Source organism: Alosa pseudoharengus, unplaced genomic scaffold (genome assembly GCF_046254945.1).
Source record: "Alosa pseudoharengus isolate Yale_2024_CS ecotype anadromous, Long Island Sound unplaced genomic scaffold, YU_APseudo_1.1 YU_APseudo_1.1_scf_18, whole genome shotgun sequence".
NCBI classification, from domain to species: Eukaryota; Metazoa; Chordata; class Actinopteri; order Clupeiformes; family Clupeidae; genus Alosa; species Alosa pseudoharengus.
Window position 1 is genome coordinate 5,409,764 of NW_027468650.1, and position 23,049 is coordinate 5,432,812.

The 23,049-nt window shown below is 45.2% G+C and overlaps 1 protein-coding gene across 2 annotated transcripts in view; it reads left to right on the plus strand.

Moving 5' to 3' along the window:
* LOC143130881 (zinc finger CCHC domain-containing protein 2-like) overlaps positions 1-23,049 on the plus strand; it is a 51,329-nt gene that overhangs the window by 20,498 nt on the left and 7,782 nt on the right. For both annotated transcript variants that reach the window (XM_076290139.1, XM_076290140.1), the window contains exons 4-10: positions 1,961-2,032; positions 2,572-2,672; positions 5,375-5,484; positions 14,413-14,478; positions 15,969-16,029; positions 16,774-16,918; positions 22,020-22,081. In XM_076290139.1, coding sequence (XP_076146254.1) covers positions 1,961-2,032; positions 2,572-2,672; positions 5,375-5,484; positions 14,413-14,478; positions 15,969-16,029; positions 16,774-16,918; positions 22,020-22,081 — 617 coding nt within the window. The remainder of the gene's footprint in view (positions 1-1,960; positions 2,033-2,571; positions 2,673-5,374; positions 5,485-14,412; positions 14,479-15,968; positions 16,030-16,773; positions 16,919-22,019; positions 22,082-23,049) is intronic.

A 23,049-nucleotide genomic window follows, 5' to 3' on the forward strand; every position in this document is an offset into this window, starting at 1 on the left:
GACATAGACTGGGAGAGGACGTACACAGGTTATAGCTCAATACTAGTATTTCAATCTTACAACTTGCAGAAACACACGGCACACTACACACACCTCCTTGGGTCTTTTCACGAGAGGGGTTCTCCCAGTTTGGACGATGCTCTGCTTGGCGCTGTCAGCTTGCCCCCGGATGCTAGCTGGCAGGTTGGCATGGCTCCCCTTAGTTGTGTGTCGGAGGGAGCGAGCAGAAGCCTGTTGGACTGCTAAGCGGAGCATTCCTGTTTTTGCCCCCTTTCTCTGAAGTCCCTTTCACGCGTAGACCAGAGGGCATTGACCCTGGCAGAGTGCCCGGTGGGTTGGTGACACATTGTGCTCTCTTTGGCAAAATAGGAAATGTGGTAATGACAGAACTGGGTTTTGGTCGTGATGACATCTGACACGATCTTGACACAATATCGCCCTATTTCTGAAGACAGGAACCGCACGGATTTGAGGAGAACACTGGGTTCGTTTCAGGGGGCGTTCCACGATGCACTTGGAGAAGAACTTCTCTGCCATTTGGTCAGCGGAGCTGCCTTGACTCCCCGTCTGGGTTTTCAATCTCCCCAGCGGCACAAAGCTAGTTTGCCATTTTGTGGCTAATTGGCCACTGCTTGTTTGCTAATCTAATTCCCAGTGATATTGTGCTATCTTTAGCTCCATGATTGCTTCAGCTGAAGGCTACACTATGAAAGGTGTTTTCTGTTGGGTGGGGAAGGACAATACCTCCGCCCATCTTCTTTATCGAACATGTGACGTGAACACACACACTCATCATCTGTGTGTGTGTGTGTGTGTGTGTGTGTGTGTGTGGGGGGGGGGGGGGGCAATACCTCTGCTGATCTTCTTTTTCGAACATTAGGATTTGTGCTGCAGTCTACTGCGGTGCATCAGGTCAAATTAAGATTGTTTTGGTGTGGGCTTACTAAATGTGGGAAGTAGACTGCCGTCGCTGCTGTAATCAGACACCCCTCTTCTGCTGTGATGTCTACCCGTAGTCCTAATGTGTGTCGTCTACCTTCCTAATGTGTGTCGTCTACCTGTAGTCCTAATGTGTGTGTGGTCATGTGCCTGATCCATATATCAGATCAGATGCGTATAGCCTACAGGAGGACCGGAATAGTCACCCTCCACGGTATGGAAACTTTTGTCAACATAAACAAGCTTTATGGTTACCCTTGGTTACCCTTTACCCTGAATGATTAAGCTCACTTTTTGGAGCTTTTGTGCTGGGTGTTTTTTTTCCCTGGCTATTGAAAGCTGTCGGCGGTGTGGTTTGATGCTTGGTGGTGTGGTTTGATGCTTGGCTAGATGAGTCAGCGATTCAGCGATTCTCCCTCTGTCTGTACACATCAAAAGCCTCATATTCAGTCACCAATCCGTGCGTTTGCTGCCAGACATGATGTTTAGTCTGCTGCCCCTCTCTCCTCTAACGTGTTGATGTTTTTTTCTTCTTTGCAACAAATACATGGTGGTTGTAACCAACCCCTCAGTCTGTTTTATGGCCTTTGAACTGTTTTTGGCTGCTGTTTTATTTATGTGTGTTTGTTCTCTTTGTGCCAACACAAGCTCAGGAAATGAACGTTTAGATAAGTATGTTTTTCTATGGCTCATATATTCTGCCCGTTTTCAAGTGTAAGTGTAGAACTGTATGACACGCGAAACACACACACACACACACACACACACACACACACACACACACACACACACACACACACACACACACACACACACACACACACACACTGAAATGACATTCTAAGCTTTCCAAAATTACGCCAGCCACCAGACAATCATTGTGTCCATCACAGTTGTGGCACGATGTACAGCTGTGGAATAGAAACCTTTTAAATGTAGGCTTTTAATGTTTGCAGTGCAAATTACCTTATTTATTTTTTAGAGGTGTTAATTGAGTCTCATTCACTGACTGTCTTTGCAGGTGAAGTGGTCAGACTCAACATCAAGCAAAGTAACGAAAACCCATCTAGAGCTGGAGAGCTTCCTGTTAAAGGTATGGAACTTCCTGTTAAAGGTATGGAACTTCCTGTTAAAGGTATGGACCTTCCTGTTAAAGGTATGGACCTTCTTCAATCTGAAATAGGCAGGGAGCGTTGCCAGCCATCGCACAGGCAGTTTGTTTCCTTTGGAAAATGTGTTTTCCTTTATTTCCCTCGGAAAATATACCGTTTGTTGATATCCAAGGCAAATGGGTGGGTGGCGCTGTCATTAGTGCACAAGACAAGGTGCAGGCCCATCAGTCTACCACATTTGCATGTAAACAGATAAAATGATAGAAACAGTATAACGATGTAAAAGTAAAACCTGTTCTGTAACAAGCTTGTGTTTGTCATTCCAGTATGTTTGGGACACAGATAGTTGACCAATGTAATATATTGTGATCTGTGTTGACAGTTAGCTCTTTTGAATTACACCGTGTTGGCTGATTATTGTCATGATAGAAGTGGTAGTTTGCCATATTGATCAACAGTGTGACCAATGTCCCAGGCCTGATCGGACTGTGCTTGTCCTTTTTCTGTTTTGCGTTCGCAGCTTCCAAAGGAGCAGTCGACGGAGTCGTTCGAGAGGGGCATCCTGCATCTGCTCAACCAGGGTGAAAAGTACGAGCAGGGGGAAGTGGAAAGGAACCTCAAGTGAGCGGCGCTCTTTATGTTCTCTTCTTCAGGCGCTCTGGCCCTCTATCTAGCAATGTGTTCTGGCCCTCTGTGTCTGGTGCTGTGTGTTTGTGTCCACCGTCACTTTGCACCAAATGGCAGAAGGTTCTAGAGGGGTCTAGGATCACCAAATGGCAGAAGGTTCTAGAGGGGTCTAGGATCACCAAATGGCAGGAGGTTCTAGAGGGATCTAGGATCACCAAATGGCAGAAGGTTCTAGAGGGGTCTAGGATCACCAAATGGTAGAAGGTTCTAGAGGGATCTAGGATCTGGAGCCATAACAGGACCTTTTCTTTTTCTGCTCTTGGTTCTCTTCCCCACTGCGGTGGTGCACTGACATTAACTATGTACTGCTATTCCATGTTGGATTGCCTATGCCATGAAATCACAATTCCGTGTCGGATACCACCCCAATAGTCTTAGTAATTTATGTCTAGCTGATTACTCAGACATATTTGAGCTTTTCCCCACCAGTGCTGACCCCGTACAACACACTGGAAGACCAGTGTTGACCAGTGCTGACCCCTTAACACACTGGAAGACCAGTGCTGACCTCGTAACACACTGGAAGATAATGAAATACGAGTCTGGAGAGAAAGATTGAATTGGAAGTCAAGCGCCAGATGCGTAGCTCATGGCTGGCTTCACATGGCTGAATATCACACATGGCTAAACTAACACAAGTGATTCAATTAAGTATGAATATCACACATAGCTAAACTAACACAAGTGATTCAGTTACATCTGAATATCACACATAGCTAAACTAACACAAGTTATTTAATTAAGTCTGAATATCACACATAGCTAAACTAACACAAGTGATTTAATTATTTAAGTCTGAAATCTTGAACTTAGTGTTCTTGTAGTCATTGTGAAGGAATGCTTATCCTGTACCAGTTTAAAACAGAAAGACTTCATAATATGCACCTTGCTACACACACACACACACACACACACACACACACACACACACACACACACATACACACACACACACGCACACACACGTGTACACACACATGCCATCTACACCTGCAAGTCTGCTAGAGCACACTCACACATGTGTTAGCACCTAGTGTTGCTGTGATGTGTTGAGAGCAACAATGCCCCCTTCTGGATATCCAACTTGATTGGCTGCATTTCCTTAAGTTTCATTTTGTGTGAAGAGGCATCAGATGGGTGGAGCAGCTACTGCAGTGGAACTGAGAGGAACTGAGAGCTCCCTGGGGGGGAGAAACTGAGGAGGGAGTTGGTGATGTGGGTGGGGTTGTTTTAGGTGGTGTTTTGTAAAGGTAATTATGGGTGATGTGGATGGGGCTGTTTTAGGTGGTGTGTTGTAAAGGTGATTATGGGTGATGTGGATGGGGATGTTTTAGGTGGTGTGTTGTAAAGGTGATTATGGGTGATGTGGATGGAGATGTTTTAGGTGGTGTGTTGTAAAGGTGATTATGGGTGATGTGGGTGGGGTTGTTTTAGGTGGTGTTTTGTAAAGGTGATTATGGGTGATGTGGATGGGGTTGTTTTAGGTGGTGTTTTGTAAAGGTGATGTGGATGGGGCTGTTTTAGGTGGTGTGTTGTAAAGGTGATTATGGGTGATGTGGATTGGGATGTTTTAGGTGGTGTGTTGTAAAGGTGATTATGGGTGATGGGGATGTTTTAGGTGGTGTGTTGTAAAGGTGATTATGGGTGATGTGGATGGGGATGTTTTAGGTGGTGTGTTGTAAAGGTGATTATGGGTGATGGGGATGTTTTAGGTGGTGTGTTGTAAAGGTGATTATGGGTGATGTGGATGGGGCTGTTTTAGGTGGTGTGTTGTAAAGGTGATTATGGGTGATGTGGGTGGGGTTGTTTTAGGTGGTGTTTTGTAAAGGTGATTATGGGTGATGTGGATGGGGTTGTTTTAGGTGGTGTTTTGTAAAGGTGATGTGGATGGGGCTGTTTTAGGTGGTGTGTTGTAAAGGTGATTATGGGTGATGTGGATTGGGATGTTTTAGGTGGTGTGTTGTAAAGGTGATTATGGGTGATGGGGATGTTTTAGGTGGTGTGTTGTAAAGGTGATTATGGGTGATGTGGATGGGGATGTTTTAGGTGGTGTGTTGTAAAGGTGATTATGGGTGATGGGGCTGTTTTAGGTGGTGTGTTGTAAAGGTGATTATGGGTGATGGGGATGTTTTAGGTGGTGTTTTGTAAAGGTGATTATGGAGCAGCTTGGCCCTGTCGTGGTCATGGCCTGCATGATAATTTGGTTACAGTGCATACAAGCAAAACCTTAGTTTGGTTTTGTTTTCTGTCCTCGTGGCATGTCACCTCTGACCACACATTGGGCTCCCTATCTGATGCATGAGGGTGATTCAGAACAGCGCTTCCTTCCTGGTCAAAGCATCGCTACTGAATGCAGAAGCTTACTTTGCATTGTCAGCTCTTCAGATGCAGATCTCTTAATGTAGAATATTAGATCAGATCATATTAACATAGGTTAGGGGATATCTGTTTTCAAAGCTGTCTCCTATTACAGTTTAGATCTACACTAAGGAAGGAGCACCGTTCATTGTCTTGTATCAATTCAGATGTCATTATGTTTGTGAGATCTTTGTGGCTGTGTATCTGTATGCCTATGTGTTTGTTATTTGTTTGGAAAACCGGTTCATGCTGAATGGTCATGTTGTTGGTGTGTCCAGGGAGACGTTCCTGTCTGCGCCACCTGCCTTCCGTCAGACTGGCTTGGTGTGTGGCTTCTTCCTCACCGACTGCTCTTCCTCTTCCTCCTCCAGCAACAGCTGCAGCAAATGTAAGTTTCTGTTTGTATGTGAGAAAGAGAAGTGCTGCTTATGCATCCATATTTTATTCAAATTCTGCTGTTGAACTGAAATGCAGCAGATGATTTTATAAAGAATGACATCATAGAAGTGTCCTAGCTTTGCCTCCCTGTTGCATTGTGTGCTCCCCATGTCCATTCCGACCTGATTGACCCGCAGTTGTCAGAGAACAAGGCAGAACTAATTAATACTTTTGGACAGCTCTGAGGCAGCATCTGTGTCTGTTCTAGTTATGTCCCTCTGTGTGATTGGTTCTAGTAATGTCCCTCTGTGTGATTGGTTCTACTGTAGTTATGTCCCTCTGTGTGAGCTGTTCTAGTAATGTCCCTCTGTGTGATTGGTTCTACTGTAGTTATGTCCCTCTGGGTGATTGGTTCTCAGTGTTTCCCACAGAATTGGATTCAATTTGTGGCGGTAGCTGACTTTGACAACGGGGGGGGGGTGGGGGGGGGGTGAAGATCGTCTTGGTAGTGTATAGATCTAATTGAGTGCCTGTCACTTTAAGACGTGTGAGGGAACCCTTGCAATTGTAACACAGTTGAAAGGCTGCTGATGTGTGGATGCAATTCATAATGTTTTCTACATAGTTAAAATAAAGGTTCGTACTTCTCCTTGGGACAAGCACTTTTGAATTTTGGAAAACATCAGGATTTTGCAAACATTCAGTGTCAGAGTCAATAAAATGAGCCCTTCAACGAAATTGACAAGCAGCTGTAAGTAGGCTAAGCATGCTAAATTCGACATCCAAACAGTATTCTAACGTTAGCTTTGAGATACTGCTTGATTTCATAACTTAACTTAGTTTAGTCTCTTCAATGTAGCCTACTATGTTGTGATAAGACCTTAGCAGAGTTCACTTCAATGCAGCAGTTTTGAACAAATTTGCGCAGCATGGTCACGATGCTAAGCGGATTTAATAGCAATTTAGCCAGACGTCTTCTATGCAATGCTTCTATGTGGCAACAACAATCCTTCAACAATCGTGAATATTTTGTTAAATGCACATGCAGAGGAGTGGCAGCAGGCTACGAGAGAGAGCGGGGCGGGGCAGGGAAAGTCTGCGTGCGTAAATAGCGCAGCTCAATGACAATGCAAGGATTTGACCTTATATTTAATTTAAATTAAATTAAACATAGAATATTCATCTGTGGCGGCCGATTTTTATTTCGTGGCGCCCCGCCACAGATTAGTCAATGTATGGGAAACACTGGGTTCTAGTTGTGACCCTCTGTCTGAGCGGTTCTAGTTATGTCCCTCTGTGTATGCGGTTTTAGTTATGTCCCTCTGTATGAGCGGTGAAAGGTGAGGCTGTAGGCAGGAAGGCCAGCTGAAGCGGTGGGAGTCTCTGGTCCAGTTCGGACATGCTTGTTAAACTTGCGTCACGAAATGAGACGGAATGCCCAGTGGACATAACAGGACCTTTTCTTTTTCTGCTCTTGGTTCTCTTCCCCACTGCGGTGGTGCACTGACATTAACTATGTACTGCTTTGCCATGTTGGATTGCCTATGCCATTAAATCACAATTCCTTGTCGGATACCACCCCAATTCTTAGTAATTTATGTCTAGCTGATTACTCAGACATGTTTGAGCTTTTCCCCACCAGTGCTGACCCCGTAACACAATGGAAGACCAGTGTTGACCAGTGCTGACCCCTTAACACACTGGAAGACCAGTGCTGACCCCTTAACACACTGGAAGACCAGTGCTGACCCCGTAACACGAGAAAGATTTAATTTGGAAGTCAAGCGCCTGATGCGTAGCTCATGGCTGGCTTCACATGGCTGAATATCACACATAGCTAAACTAACACAAGTGATTCAATTAAGTCTGAATATCACACATAGCTAAACTCTACCTTTCTCTCTACACTCCTCTCACACTTCCTCGCTCATTCTTTCACTCACTCACTCACTCACTCACTCACTCACTCACTCACTCAACTCACTCACTCACTCAGTCTTCTTTTCTCTCTCTTACTCATCCGCATTCTCTCTCTGAATTTCTCCCCCTCTCTACCCTGCCCCCCCCCCTCTCTGTCTGACTGCCTGTCTGTGTCTCTGTGTGAGTGAGTGTGAACGCATTGATCTCAGAAGTGCAGTAAATCATCCAGTCAACACATAACTGCCAATGTGAGAGCCCAGGGCCAGGAAAAGATCTGCCCTGAGGAGCTCATAGAGCCCAGGGCCAGAAGAGCAGCTTCCATGAGGAGCTCATAGCTGCCCTGAGGAGCTCATAGCTGCCCTGAGGAGCTCATAGCTGCCCTGAGGATCACATAGCTGCCCTGAGGAGCTCATAGCTGCTCTGAGGAGCACATAGCTGCCCTGAGGATCACATAGCTGCCCTGAGGAGCACATAGAGCCCAGGGCCAGGAGAAGAGCTGCCCTGAGGAGCTCATAGCTGCCCTGAGGAGCTCATAGCTGCCCTGAGGATCACATAGCTGCCCTGAGGAGCTCATAGCTGCTCTGAGGAGCTCATAGCTGCTCTGAGGATCACATAGCTGCCCTGAGGATCACATAGCTGCCCTGAGGAGCACATAGATCCCAGGGCCAGGAGAAGAGCTGCCCTGAGGAGCTCATAGCTGCTCTGAGGAGCACATAGAGCCAGGAGAAGAGCTGCCCTGAATGGTTCTACAGTGACTACCAGGGGAATAAAGATGATATATTATACCAAAATGAATAAAGCTATGCCCTGCGCCTATATGTGCTGTAAACTTGCTAGCATAGTTATCCCTCTTCTGCCAAACTTTCAGAATTATCAAGGTTTTCTCATTCGAAGTTAGCTTGCGCTAGCTGCTTTTTGGGTCACTGTACCACCTTATATTTTTTTTTATATTTAGCCCACCCAAACCATTTGCTGTGTCTTAATTTGTACATTGATGTAAAATTAATCAGAAAACATTTAGTGTATATTTAACATTTTTAATCCTTCGGCAATGTATCTATCAGTTACCCTGGGAATCCAGAGTTCTCGCGGAAGCATTTGCTCAGACTCTGGCAACGAGTAATAATGCACGTAACTTGCCCCTTGCATCGCAGGGAACCAATCATATCTGTGTATCTGATATAGGCGGGCCAGAGGCGAGCTAAACAGATGACAGACGTAGTGTTCTCCAATTGCGTCGAAGTCCGGAATCAGTCAGTTAACATTGATCGTATAGTGTTATCCAATTGCGTGCAAGTGAAATTATCAAATGCGTGCTTGGTGCCGCCCCTCGAGTTAGGCCATTACGTTATTCGTGGCCAGACCCTTATTCTTTCAGATTGGGTCTGGTCCTCCAGGCTATCTATCAGTATGGCTGTATGTGTAATAGTGTTGTCACGATACCAAAATTATGACTTCGATACGATACCTGCCATAAATATCTCGATGCTCGATACTGAAACGATACCACGGCAAAATCCTAAAATATCTGGAAAAGAAAGGGCGCAGACCTCCAAGTGTAGTGAGTCATTTGTGTTGAATTTGGTGCACTTTTGTAGTGTGCAGGTCAATTCTGGGTTCTAAACGTCCTACATAATTATTATTTTTTATAGTCAGTAAAATAGTAATTTGTGTGTGATTAAAGGAAAATTGGTCCTGTCTCGACTTTTCTTTTTTTTTTTTTAAGTATATTTTTTGGGCTTTTTTTTGCCTTTATACGTATAGGACCGTGAAGAGTGAGACAGGAAGTAAGTGGGAGAGAGAGATGGGGTGGGACCGGGATATGACTGCAGGTCGCATTCGAACCTGGGTCCCTGTGGGCACTTGGACCCGTATATTGTATGAGCTCTGTAGCCTGTTGTGCTACAGCGCCCCCCTGTCTCGACTTTTCTGACTCGTTTTGAATCGCCTTTGAATTCTCAGAGTGGCTGCCAACAGGCATACTCAAACATGTCCTAGAACAACCCTCAACATTCATTTTTAAAACTGTGCAACTCACCGAGTGGTTAGTGGTGTTCGTTGATGTTTCAAAACAAGTAGCGTAGCAAAATACAGTTTCTGTCGTGTTTTTATTTGGCATTTCGTAAAATCCCATTGATTTCTGTTGGAAGACTCATTGCACGTTGATATTACTGCGCCACTGTGTATGCTTCAGGTTCAAATATTGAGCGGAAGTTTATACGTGGTTTTGAGGTGTCTGAAAAAATAGTTCCACAATAGCAAATAAGACGGCTGGAAATCATACATTGCGCCAATATATTTGATTTTAAAGGAGAATTCCTGTGTGATATTGACCTAAAGTGTATTGAAACATGATACCGAGTGTGAACGTATGTCTCATAGCCCATCTTGGCTTGTCCCCTGCACTCCAAAATCTGGCGCTAGTTAGCCGATGCTACCAACAGCTTTTTCAATGGTGGTGCTTCGGCATCGGGCTAGCCATGCAAATAAATCACTGTTTTACACCATTTACGAGGCTCAATGTATCTCCACACTTCATTGGTAGACTTCCGAGGGCCCTGACATTTAAAACGAGACATTGAGAACTTTGAAAAAGCACTGGTAGTTTACTTACAAGACGATTTATACAGACAGTATCTTCACGAAGTTTAGCGTTTGCAGCCATCTTGAATTTAGTCACGATAAGTCGAGCGACGAGTAAGAATGAACAGGTATGATAAGGGATCAGATTCCAAAAATAATTCAGTGGAAATGCATGGATTCCAGTTGCTGCTACTGGAAGAAACTGCCTAGCCAAGTTCAAGTTTGCCTGTTGTGAATCCATCTCCAAAGAGTTATAACTAGGTAATGTTTCATGATCCTCGCAAGATTTGACGGACTGCCGTTCTTGAAGTTGCATGGCTGGTTTTCTCGGAGACTTGCTACATCTATGCTGTATAGCTATGCTAGGTGAACGGTTCGTTTACCATCAAAATCTCCATAGTGTAATGTTTAATGTTTGTATTTGAGTGTGAGAGAGAGTGTGTGTGTGTGTGTGTGTGGATTGCACTGGGCCTCTGTTGGGGACGGTATATGAAGGGGAGAGAGAAAGGTGTGTGTGTGTGTGTGTGTGGTGTTGGATGTGCTCAGTGGGTCAGAGCGTGCTCATTCTGACACACAGGTGTGTGCGGCCCCTGTGCGGATGTAACGGACTCGTGTTCATTTGAGCGATGAGCCGAGCCGAGACGTGCCATGTCATCCACACTCCAGCCCTGAATCCCTCGCAAATGACCGCGCCGAGACGTGCTGCGCAATAGCGCAACGCAACACAACGCAACGCAGCACAACGCAACGCAGCACAGCACAACGCAACGCAGCACAGCACAGCGCTACTCCAGGGCCGCCTCCTGGCCTGGCCAACCTAGTCAGCCTCTGAGACTGCTGCACATGGCTATGATGTGCTCTGCTGTTAATGATGCTTCTGCACATGGCTATGATGTGCTCTGCTGTTAATGATGCTGCTGCACATGGCTATGATGTGCTCTGCTGTTTATGATGCTGCTGCACTATGATGTGCTCTGCTGTTTATGATGCTGCTGCACTATGATGTGCTCTACTGTTTATGATGCTGCTGCACTATGATGTGCTCTACTGTTTATGATGCTGCTGCACTATGATGTGCTCTACTGTTTTTGATGCTGCTGCACTATGATGTGCTCTGCTGTTTATGATGCTGCTGCACTATGATGTGCTCTACTGTTTATGATGCTGCTGCACTATGATGTGCTCTACTGTTTATGATGCTGCTGCACTATGATGTGCTCTACTGTTTATGATGCTGCTGCACTATGATGTGCTCTACTGTTTATGATGCTGCTGCACTATGATGTGCTCTACTGTTTATGATGCTGCTGCACTATGATGTGCTCTACTGTTTATGATGCTGCTGCACTATGATGTGCTCTACTGTTTATGATGCTGCTGCACTATGATGTGCTCTACTGTTTATGATGCTGCCTCTGCGAGAGCAAGATGGGGTTTGGTTGCTCTGCAGTATTGCATGTTAAACGCCAAACACATCAAACGTTTTATTTCCATAACCAAAATGTTTTGTGAGGCTGGCTGAGCAGAGAAAAAAGAAAAGAAGGCATTTGAATTAAAATGTATAAATGAAATCGATTGTTTTGCTGAAGTTACCAAAACATCTAGAGCCAGTATCTAATTCTAACAATCTGTTGGTACAATATTAGCCAGAAGTTCCAAAACAAAAGCCTAACTCGACTTGTGATGTGGTGATGTAGCCGGGAAGATGCCTTGAAGAAACAGCTGGTTGGCAGAACTGCTCGCATACTGGTGTGATTATAACACACGAGAACACAGAACTTTCTCAAATACTGCCTCTCCGTCCATATGCTGGAGTGGGAATAACACACGAGAACACAGAACTTTCTCAAATACTGCCTCTCCGTCCATATGCTGGACTGGGAATATGTGCAGATGTTTTTTTTAGATACTGCTTTTTGTGAGAGGAGGATTAATTGGGCCCTTTTCTGTGCATGTTCTGGCATTTTACTTGCTTTTTGTTTTTTTGCTAGAAGGTTCTTTAAGTCTTTATATCTAGGATCAGTTAAAGATCAATCTAGTTGTCTTTATTTGTTAAGTGCTGGTGCTTTTGTCTGAACACATGAGTCATGTTTCACAATCTAGGTTGGAAAAAACAGCTTTTCTGTCCTCTCTCTCTTTCTCTCCCTCCCTCCCTCCCTCCCTCCCTCTTTCTTCCTCCCTCCCTCCCTCTCTCTCTCTCTCTCTCTCTCTCTCTCTCACTCTTCCTCCCTCCCTCTCTCTCTCTCTCTCTCACTCTTCCTCTCTCCCTCTTTCTCTCTCTCACTCTTCCTCTCTCCCTCTCTCTCTCTCTCTCTCTTTCTCTCTCTCTCTCTCTCTCTCTCTCTCTCTCTCTCTCTCTCTTTCTCTCTCTCCCTCTTTCTCTCTCTCCCTCTTTCTGCAGGCTTATACGGTTCGGTTACATTTGGTCTTTCTTTGCCTCCTGGTCCCACAGGAAACGTCACGTTTGTTTTCAGGCGATTTTCAGGCCAGGCTTTCCGACCTCCTCTCTTCCCGCTGGAAGCCCTCTCATAACGTGCCATGTGTGGCTCTCTGTGTGGCTACCTGCCATAGCAGTTCCCTCACGGCAGCAGATTTGGGAGGGGGGGGGGGGTGTTATTAAAAGCAAATGTGACCCTGACTGGGAGCAAAATTCGCTAACGACTGCCTCAGTCATGTGCCTGTGAGAGGGAACGATTCTCCAGGAGATAGGAGAAGAGATCGGTCTCGCCCTGCTTTTTAGTCAGTTACAATTTAGCCCAAAGTTTCTCTCTCTCTCTCTCTCTCTCTCTCTCTTTCTCTCTCTCTCTTGCTCACTCTCTCTCTTTCTTTCTTCCGTTCTCTCTCTTTCTTTCTCTCTCTCTCTCTCTCTCTCTCTTCTGTTCTTTCCCTCTCATGCAAGTCTTTCTTTCTCCTCTTAGTCTTATCTCTCCATCACACCCTCATGTTCTGTTCTGTTCTTAAGCCTCATTTATGCTCAACATTAAAAACGGATACAGAGATGCAAGCAAAATCTCTGCCTGTTCTCTGAGTTGATTTCGTTCGTCTTTTTTAGTCTGTTTACTTCAAACTTAAGTATACGGTCAGAGCAGATCAGCAGATGAAACTGCCGCGTGCTTGTCCGTATAAAGAGAGCATAAAAAATAGGGCTTCCCTGCTCCTCTCTGCTCTTCTCTTTCCTCTGTGTTCTTCTTCTCTTTCCTCTGTGTTCTTCTTCTCTTTCCTCTGTGTTCTTCTTCTCTTTCCTCTGTGTTCTTCTTCTCTTTCCTGCTCCTCTCTCTGCTCTTCTCTCTTCCTGAAGTTGGTTAATAGCAAAGTTCTTTTCATGGCTTTTTCCTCACTACTGTGCCGCAGTTGTCTCCATCATCTTTGCCCCATTACATGCCACCATCACTTCTCTTCCCCATAACTACAGCGTACCGCTGCATGGCTGCTATTACACCATAGAGTCTAACTACCGCTGCATGGCTGCTATTACACCATAGAGTCTAACTACCGCTGCATGGCTGCTATTACACCATAGAGTCTAACTACCGCTGCATGGCTGCTATTACACCATAGAGTCTAACTACAGCGTACCGCTGCATGGCTGCTATTACACCATAGAGTCTTACTACAGCTGCATGGCTGCTATTACACCATAGAGTCTAACTACTGCGTACCGCTGCATGGCTGCTATTACACCATAGAGTCTAACTACTGCGTACCGCTGCATGGCTGCTCTGCTCCACTGTTTACCTGTGCTCAGTGGTATAATTAATTCATTCCATTGAGATGGTTTGTTCATGGAATGAATAATTGACTGTAGGAGTTCCAGAGCTCCCTCTGTTCACCTAGTTGGCACCTGCTTGGTAGCCAGGCTGCTCCTATACACCTGACACCTGAAATGGAAACAACGCTGGCGTTTTATTTAGGCCACACTGTAAACCATCACACTGTAATCAACCCGGAGGCTGGATGAGAGGAAATTAAATAAGGCTTTATTATATGTGCAGGGCTTTCAAGGTGTGCGTGCGTGCGGGCGGGCGGGCGGGCGGGCGGGCGTGCGGGCGTGTGTGGGCGTAGGAGTGTGCATGCATGTGGTTGAAAGGATTTCATAAAAACGAACTAGAATGGAAGTCAAATAAAAGCTACCTGGCCTGCAATGCATGCTACCATGTTAACTCTTGATAAGACGGAACCGAAATGGTGAATTCTCCACATTTTTGTAGGCGTTCTAAACTAAAAGCAAACTCTATATAGCCCCTTTCAAGAGTTCCATTATCAGCATCATAGTCGGCCCCACAAGGCTTCCTTTTTAACATTCCATATGTTATCTTAATGCAGGGGAAGTAGATTGGGAACCAAATAGAACGTTCAAGCATTGTTTTTGTTTTTATTGTTGAAAGGGTCTATAGCATGTTTAATCCCTCTCCTCTCGTCTGCCGTGTCTCTCCAGGTAACCCTGTCCTCCTGGGGAAAGCCTTTAAGGAAGACTGCTCAGAGGCCTCCAGCCAAGAGGAAGGTGGGTTTGCTCCCAATACGGATCACATGCTACAGTAGATGCTGCATAGGCCTACTAGACATTGCTTTAAATGTTTTGGTTTTGTTTGCTTTCGTCAGTGGCTATGTCAACTTTATAATTTTAGGCCCTGAAGGAATAGTAGTATTCCTCTGTCCTACTTTCTTTGAAAGGGGTCGGTCAGAAAAGATACATTTGTTGAACTTCTTTAGCGTTGCGCAAATGTTACGATTGTGCCTGTGCCAGCATAATAAGGATGGCACTCAATCATTTTTGCTACGTCAGCTCAAGCGTCCCACAAACTGGCTTTGACCACTTGTAAGTTCTGGCATGTAAGCTGTATGATGAGGTTTGTGATTTTATTTTCAAAAAGAATGATTAAAGTTGAGGATTGAAATTGAAGACTGTGTTGGCCTAACGGCCGTGCTTACTTCATTGTCCTTGAGGCGCTTAAGTGCCGCTTAACCTTTTAGGACATGCTTTTTATTGGTCGACTTGGTCTAAGAAAGTCTTTTGATTGGTTGACTTGGTCTCAGAAGGTCTTTTGAGATCATTATTATGCCCACGAGAAGGGAGGCACCCACCGCTTCTTTTAGATGGAGGATCAGAAAATACCAACGCACGCACACACACAAACAAAAAACACACACACACACACACACACAGACGTGCTTCTTCTTTTAGAGGAAACTGAATTTGGAGAATCAGAAAATACCAACATCCGCACACACACAAACACACACACATGCTTCTTCTTTTTAGGAAACCTAATTTGAAAATGGCAACATGCAAGTGCTTGGTTTCATCATGTGGAATTAAAGGCAAAGCAGAAAAGAGGGCAAAGCGAGCGAGCACGTTTTTATTTTAGGAGGGAGTTTTGGAGAAGGTCTCGCCGCCTCCCTCCCCCTCACGGCCTCGAGCGCGCATGCTCCCTCGCTCCTAATGATAGGCTCGGCTCGGCCAGGCCGTGCGGTTTGCTTCCAAACAATAGCTTGGGTCTCGGCGGCCTTTCTGTGATGTTAGGGGCAGCAATGCAGCCCCAAGGTCACGCTGGGCAGATCGGCCTGCACTGCTCCATGGTAACCTTGAGGCCGCCTGGGGTCTCCCAAGGACAGTGCGCCAGCATGGAGTCTGACCTATGACCCTATGACCCTCCCTCCCTTCCCTCTCCACTCACCTGTCCTAAAACCCATACTGAGACGTGCTGCTCACACAACATAACAGTGATAAACAGCACAACATCGCCCCAGTGATAAACAGCACAACATCGCCCCAGTGATAAACAGCAAAACATCGTCCCTGTTCCAGTCATAACAGCACAACATCACCCCTGGCCCGGTTACAACACGCTCCAATCAACTAGCGCCTCACAAAAACATACCGGTAGCTGATACGTAAGACTGACCGTAGGAAGAAAGGGTTGTGTGTGTGTGTGTGTGTGTGTGTGTGTGATCTGTTCTGTGGTCAGTCAGCTTTGACCTTTGTCCTTTCAGATTCAGAGCCTTACATCCAGGGTCACAGGAAGAAGCCTAGCAGCAAGAGCCCCAGCCTCAGGTAAGAGCTACACACACACGCTCATACACACATTCAATACAACACAAGAGCCCCAATCAAACACATGCACTCACACATACGCTCGCACACACTCACACCAACGCTCTCACACACTCACACACACACTCACACACACTCTTACACACACACTCATACACTCACACACACTCACACATTCAGTACAACACAAGAGCTCAGGTAAGGTCCTGCTCATCTCGCTACACACGCTCTCACACACGCTCACACTCACACACACTCACACATTCAGTACAACACAAGAGCTCAGGTAAGCTCCTGCTCATCTCGCTACACACTCTCAATAACACAGGAGCTACATTGCTAGTAGAAAGCCCAAAACATGTGGACGTGGCCAAGGGCCAATCAGAAGAAACCCGGATGGCCGTGTCGGTCATCTTGAGCTGAATCTGCTTGGACAGGGAGCCTGTCTGATGCCAGGGCTCCTGTACTGTGTGTGTGTGTGTGTGTGTGTGTGTGTGTGTGTGTGTCTGTGTCTGTGTCTGTGTCTGTGTCTGTGTCTGTGTCTGTGTCTGTGTCTGTGTCTGTGTCTGTGTCTGTGTCTGTGTCTGTGTCTGTGTCTGTGTCTGTGTCTGTGTGTGTTCTGCATTGTGCCATGATTATGTGAGCTAGATGAGGATTTCATGTCCTTGTGATCCTCCACTTCATTGTCTTCTCCCACCTCTCTCACACACTTTCTCTCTCTCTCTCTCCCCCTCCCTCCATCAGTGTGCCTAACTCCCGGGGGGCGGTGCCGTGTGATGCCCGGCGGCGGCAGCAGCAGCAGCAGAGCAGCACTGAGCTCAACGGCCTGCCGGAGTGGAGGAGGAAGGGCAACAGCACTCACAAACCCAACACAGAGCCCGCACAGCAGGTCTGTGTGTCTGTGTGTCTGTGTGTCTGTTTGACTGTGTGTCTGTTTGTCTGTTTGTCTGTGTGTCTGTGTGTGTGTGTGTGTGTGTGTGTGTGTGTGTGTGTGTGTGTGTGTTCAGTGGGGGTTATTGTGTGTTCAGTGTTTCAGGTGTGTAGCGTGTACACCTGGATGCACACCTGGATGTAGAGGTGATGTCGTTGTGTTCCTGACACCTTTCCCACACTGTGTTGATAATGGGCGGAGTCCCTTTATAAACGTCATTAGTTTATCATGCTAATATAAAGTGACCTGACCGATAGGAGTGCGATAACATGTGCCATGCAGTCATAAAGCAGCACAGCAGTCAGGCCCACAGAGACCCAGCACAGCAGTCAGGCCCAGAGACCCAGCACAGCAGTCAGGCCCACAGAGACCCAGCACAGCAGTCAGGCCCACAGAGACCCAGCATAGCAGTCAGGCCCAGAGACCCAGCAGTCAGGCCCAGAGACCCAGCAGTCAGGCCCAGAGACCCAGCACAGCAGGCCCAGGTCCTTTAGAGGAGACCCAGTTGCTTTTTACAGGTCCTTTTGAGGAAAGACAAAGTTCACCTTCAGATCTCCAACTGCACCCCCCCCCCCCCTCCCCCTCCAGGCTCATGTTTTAAAGTCCCTGTGGTGTGTTTTGAACCGTGGGGGGCTCCCCCAGCGAGGAGAGGCCGATGGCCTGGCTCCTGACCAGCCTCTCGCGGCAGCGTGACCACCGGGCCTCCGCCCCTTACCAGCGCTGCCCGGCTCTGCCTGCGCTGCAAGCCAAGCACATTCTTTCCACTCGCGCTTCTCAATGGGCCGATACAATGAAGAAGGACGTTGGGCGTTGGGCAATTCTATTCAGCACCACTGGTTAATGGGCGGCCACTCGTATGCACACACACACACACACACACACACTACACAAGGCATTGACCATGCCCGTAATAGGTGTGGCTGTGTTTGGGGAAACTCCATTGGGAGCCTTGGCCTTGTCGCTATAACAACCATTGTTTACACTCCAGATGAGTCTGTGTGACTGTGGCAGGAAGTTGGTAAAGCGCCTGGCGCCTGGCACAACGTTGCTGCGATTCGTACTGTATCTAGTACACCTTTTGGCTAACTCAGCCCATTGCTCCTCACAGTCCTCTGGCTGTGTGTGTGTGTGTGTGTGTGTCCTCTGTAGACAGTGAAGCAAGTACATGGCCTTAAACCATAAATGATTCCAGCCAATCAACACATTTAAGGAGTGCAGAAGGGAGGTCTGTTTGATTGGCTGTTGAGCATCACTGACTCTAGATCAAATGAATGATTCACATGTAATAATTAGCATTGCTCCCTATTGAAAGGGTAATGGGTATAGAGGTGAAGCTATTGAAGCAAGCCCCATAAAGGATATTGTGCAAAGGAAATAGATAGCATACAGGCATTCCAGAGGAGGCCGAGTCCTTGTTATCGACGCTAGGACTAGTTATGCAAACACAACGTGTTTTCAGCCGCGCCGGCCGCCTGGGCCTGAAGGCACCCCCTCCGAACACACACACTCCACACACACTCCAGCACATCGCAAGGTCATCCGCTTGCCTAGCCCGGCAGTAAGGGCCTGTTAATGGGAAACTCGGGTTGATAGTGACCAGGCTATAGCTCAGGACTTTGAACCCAGCAGAGATAGATACATATAAGGAGATGATGTCAGAACCTGCACTCACACACACACGTATATATACAGACACACACACACACACACACACACACACACGTTGCGTAATGCTAGTGGCCCCACTGGACAGAGCACTGACGCGCTTCAAACACACACACACCACACACACACATATGGACATGTGTGTGCCAGATTCACCGTCTGCTTATCTTTATGGATGATATCGATACCACAAGACTGTGTGGGCAGACCTGGTTTTGTGGGGACTCACTCCATCCAAGGCCTAATTGGTGGTGCTCTCATAGGGGCCTAATTGGTGGTGCTCTCATAGGGGCCTAATTGGTGGTGCTCCCATAGGGGCCTAATTGGTGGTGCTCTCATAGGGGCCTAATTGGTGGTGCTCTCATAGGGGCCTAATTGGTGGTGCTCCCATAGGGGCCTAATTGGTGGTGCTCTCATAGGGGCCTAATTGGTGGTGCTCTCATAGGGGCCTAATTGGTGGTGCTCTCATAGGGGCCTAATTGGTGGTGCTCTCATAGGGGACCTGTCGGCAGACCTAGTTTTGTGGGGCCTAATTGGTGGTGCTCTCGTAATTGGTGGTGCTCTCATAGGGGACTAATTGGTGGTCAGTGTTGGGCAAGTTACTTACAAATCGTAATGTATTATGTATTACTTATTACTGTCATTTCAAAGTAATTTGTTACATTATAATATTACTGCCTCTGCATTGTAAGGCATTACACTACTATTGTATTACTTTTAAGTTACTTTTACCAAAATATCTAGAAATATGGATTTGAAATTCTAAATGCAGTTTATTATGCTCAATGCAGCTCATTGCACTTCTAATGGAGGGCGATGTGGTATAACATAATGACTGAGCTAGGCTTAAGGCAAACAACAGTAGAATGCAATAGGCGCAGTGATGGCTCATGATGCAATACAAGGAACAATCATAGCCAGAATTTTGTTTAAAGCAGACAAAAAGTCGAAGTCTGGTCAATTGTGCTAGAAATGCTGTAACTTTAGGCTTAGGCCTACTCATTCAAATCAACAGAGAGCCCACTACCTGTATATTGTAACCCAAAACGTAAAGACATGTCAAGATAGGCTACACAGTGCCGCTGCTGGACATTTTGGTGCCCTAACTGGTGATATACAATATTAACCTAAGTATGTCATCATATGGCCAACTATAAAGATGTAATCTGCCTGTTCCCAGGGATGGGTAGTATTTCTGAAACATGTAATATGTATTTGTATTTCAAATACAAAATAGTATTTTGTCATTTGTATTTTATTGGGTTGAAGGAAATGGCTCTGTATTTTGTATCAAAATACTTTATTGGTGTGTATTTTTGTATTTTAAAAATACTGCAAAATACTATATGTGGAAAACACTAAAAAAAGTAGATACTACACACAGGTGTAATGAATAATTGGTAATTAGGCAACAATGTTTTATTTTTATCGCAATCAGCTAATGTGAGAACAGCTGTGTTCAAAGACACTCACAGCTTTTCAGTGACGGCTATTGTTGAAGCATCAGCTCTGGTCTGAAGCACTGGTGTGAAGTCATACGCAAGTGAAGATTAGCAAGTTTACCTGTGCAAGTTCACATAAGGACACCGACAAAGGCAACCATGTCCTATTGTCTCCATGCCAATCTTTAACAGAAAAAATGTCCGATATCTCAATGAACCACAATAACCACATCAATAGATGGTAAGGTGTTGAGTGTGTTTGAATTCCCTTCCTTGTAGCATCCTTTTCTGCATTCCACAGTGGGGACAAGTTCACCTTGTTTAATTAAATAACAATTCTATTTCCTTATTAGCTGCATAGGTTGGAGATATTAAGGTATATCAAGTTTCTCACATACTGGAACTTCAAGATACATAGCCTTATGATTTTCTTATTCAGTTCTGCACTTGAATTACGAAATTCGGCACAGATGATTTTGGCCTATTGATTATAATGTGGTTAATTGAAAGCTCTGTCAGTCGTTTTGGATAAGCATCAGCTAGATGACTAAATGTAAATGTAAATTCTTGAATTATTCTTCTGATCACACTACATGAACTTGCATACGGTGTACTATTTGGTATGACGGGCCAAATTGTATTGTTTTTTACTGTTTTAATAGGCTAAATGTTTGGGATGATAAAAGCTTTTTTTGCAGTGCTTCCATACTTCCTTGAAAAAAGTATTTTGAGTATTTTCTAAAATACAAAAATACAGTATTTAATTTTGCTACATAATATGGTTACTGTGTTTTGTAGTTTATTTTGATACATTCAAAATGAGGGTATTAGGTATTTTATTTTGAAATACATTCTGATGTATTTTTGCCCTATTTATGTCTGTGAGTGTGCGCACATAGCATGTGTTACATTGCACATTATGGCAAAGGGGCCATGCCGCTCGTTATACGTTTCACAAAGTATATGTAGCAGTAAAATAAAATAGAAATGCATGAATAAATTTAGATTAAAAAGCAATAATTGTATGAAATACAGCTTGTTCAGGAGTCTCGAAGCTCCGTCAAGTCAGAAGTCTTTTGAGTGGAGTCGCAAGTCAAGTCTGAAGTCACTGTTTTTGCGACCCAAGTCCAAGTCCCCATCTTTTTTACATTTCTATCCCTTCATTCTCTTTAATTCAAGTTCACAGCACGAAGCTGACATGAAGAGCATTTATGCTTTATCAAGAATCAAAAATGATGTGTCATTAAATTAATTGTGCTATTTCGCGAGGTATAGAGATCTTTCGGTTTCACACACAAAGTGCACTTAACTGTTCTTCATATCCTAGTTGGACTAATTGAAAATAATGAGCGTATAGGCTTATGTCCATTGAGTCAGTTGCAGCCAGCCACAGTCATCTTAAACCAGTAACAGGAGATATGTTCTGCTATTTGCGCAGTTGTTTGCGAATATGTATCAAAACATAACACCACTTAATTTCAGGTTAAAATGCATTGTAATGTGTGTTACTGAAGTTTGTACCGAGTAAAATATTACCCAATTGTTTTTTGTAATGCCTTACATTACCGCGTTACAGCAAAAAGCAATACATTACAGTAATTACATTACTTTTGTAACTCGTTACTCCCAACACTGTTGGTGGTGCTCTCATAGGGGCCTAATTGGTGGTGCTCTCATAGGGGCCTAATTGGTGGTGCTCTCATAGGGGCCTAATTGGTGGTGCTCTCATAGGGGCCCTGCAGCACACAGTGTATTCCTGCTCGTAATTAGAATGCACGAGTCTTGAGCTCCCTTGGGATTCTGGCTGCCAGCATGAGAGCCAGCTGTAACTGCATCCTGCAAGAGATAGACTACTATTTGCAGGCGTGTGTGCGTGCGTGACCGTGTGTGTGACCGTGTGTGACCACTGTGATGGTGTTCTAAAGCTCTCTTCCATATCTTCACTTCCATAGCATGTTGATGACAGACGGAGCTCCAGCACTAAGACGAAATCCAGAGCACCCCCTCATGTCAGGTATTGGAATTGCAGTCTTTACTTAAAAAAAGCTTTTAACTGAATGTCCTTCAAACATGTGAACCTTTTAGCATTTGTCCATATGACAAGGTGGGAGTTTGTTTGGAGGTGACTTTACCTTGTTTGTCAGAGGCGGTGTTAACTCCACCATGCCCAACGCTCTCCTCCCTAGAGAACTGGCCACCTGCTCTGTATGTCTGTGTGCATGCTCACTACTGTAGTGATAACGGGGTAAACACACACACACATGGTCCATGGAAGCTGTGAGATGAAAAACAACACAGCAGTCTCCAGGCACACATACACACACATTACACACACATACTTTTGTTTTGTGGAAGATATTCTTTTGGCCCTGGTCACAGCCTATGCCCACAGGGCAGAAATCGCAACTGTTCATTTATGATGCCGTTAAATCTAGAGATCGCAACTGTTCATTTATGATGCCGTTAAATCTAGCGATCGCAACTGTTCATTTATGATGCCGTTAAATCTAGTGATCGCAACTGTTCATTTATCACGGCGTTAAATCTAGCGATAATGCTACACTTCACGGAAAGCTAAACGGGATGGATAGCATCATGCAGCTGCAACCAGTGTTGGGCAAGTTACTTCAAAATCGTAATGTATTATGTATTACTTATTACTGTCATTTGAAAGTAATTGCCACGCAGCGAAGCGGCCATTTTTTTTTTGTATGTTGATCTCAAGGGGCCATGTCAACCCATTCCATAACCACTCATTTCATGTATAGCGCCACCTAGTTAAACACAAAAAAGTAAAAATGAGGTGTTGTAATTGCAGGTATCTGTGACCTAACATAGTCAAAACTGCACAAAATTGGAAGTGTAGGATCATTATGACACCCTCTGAATGCACACCAAGTTTCGTGGAATTCCGTTCATGGGGGGCCACACAATAAATGAATTTATGTTACTATACACCAACTGGCCTGTAGGTGGCCGGAG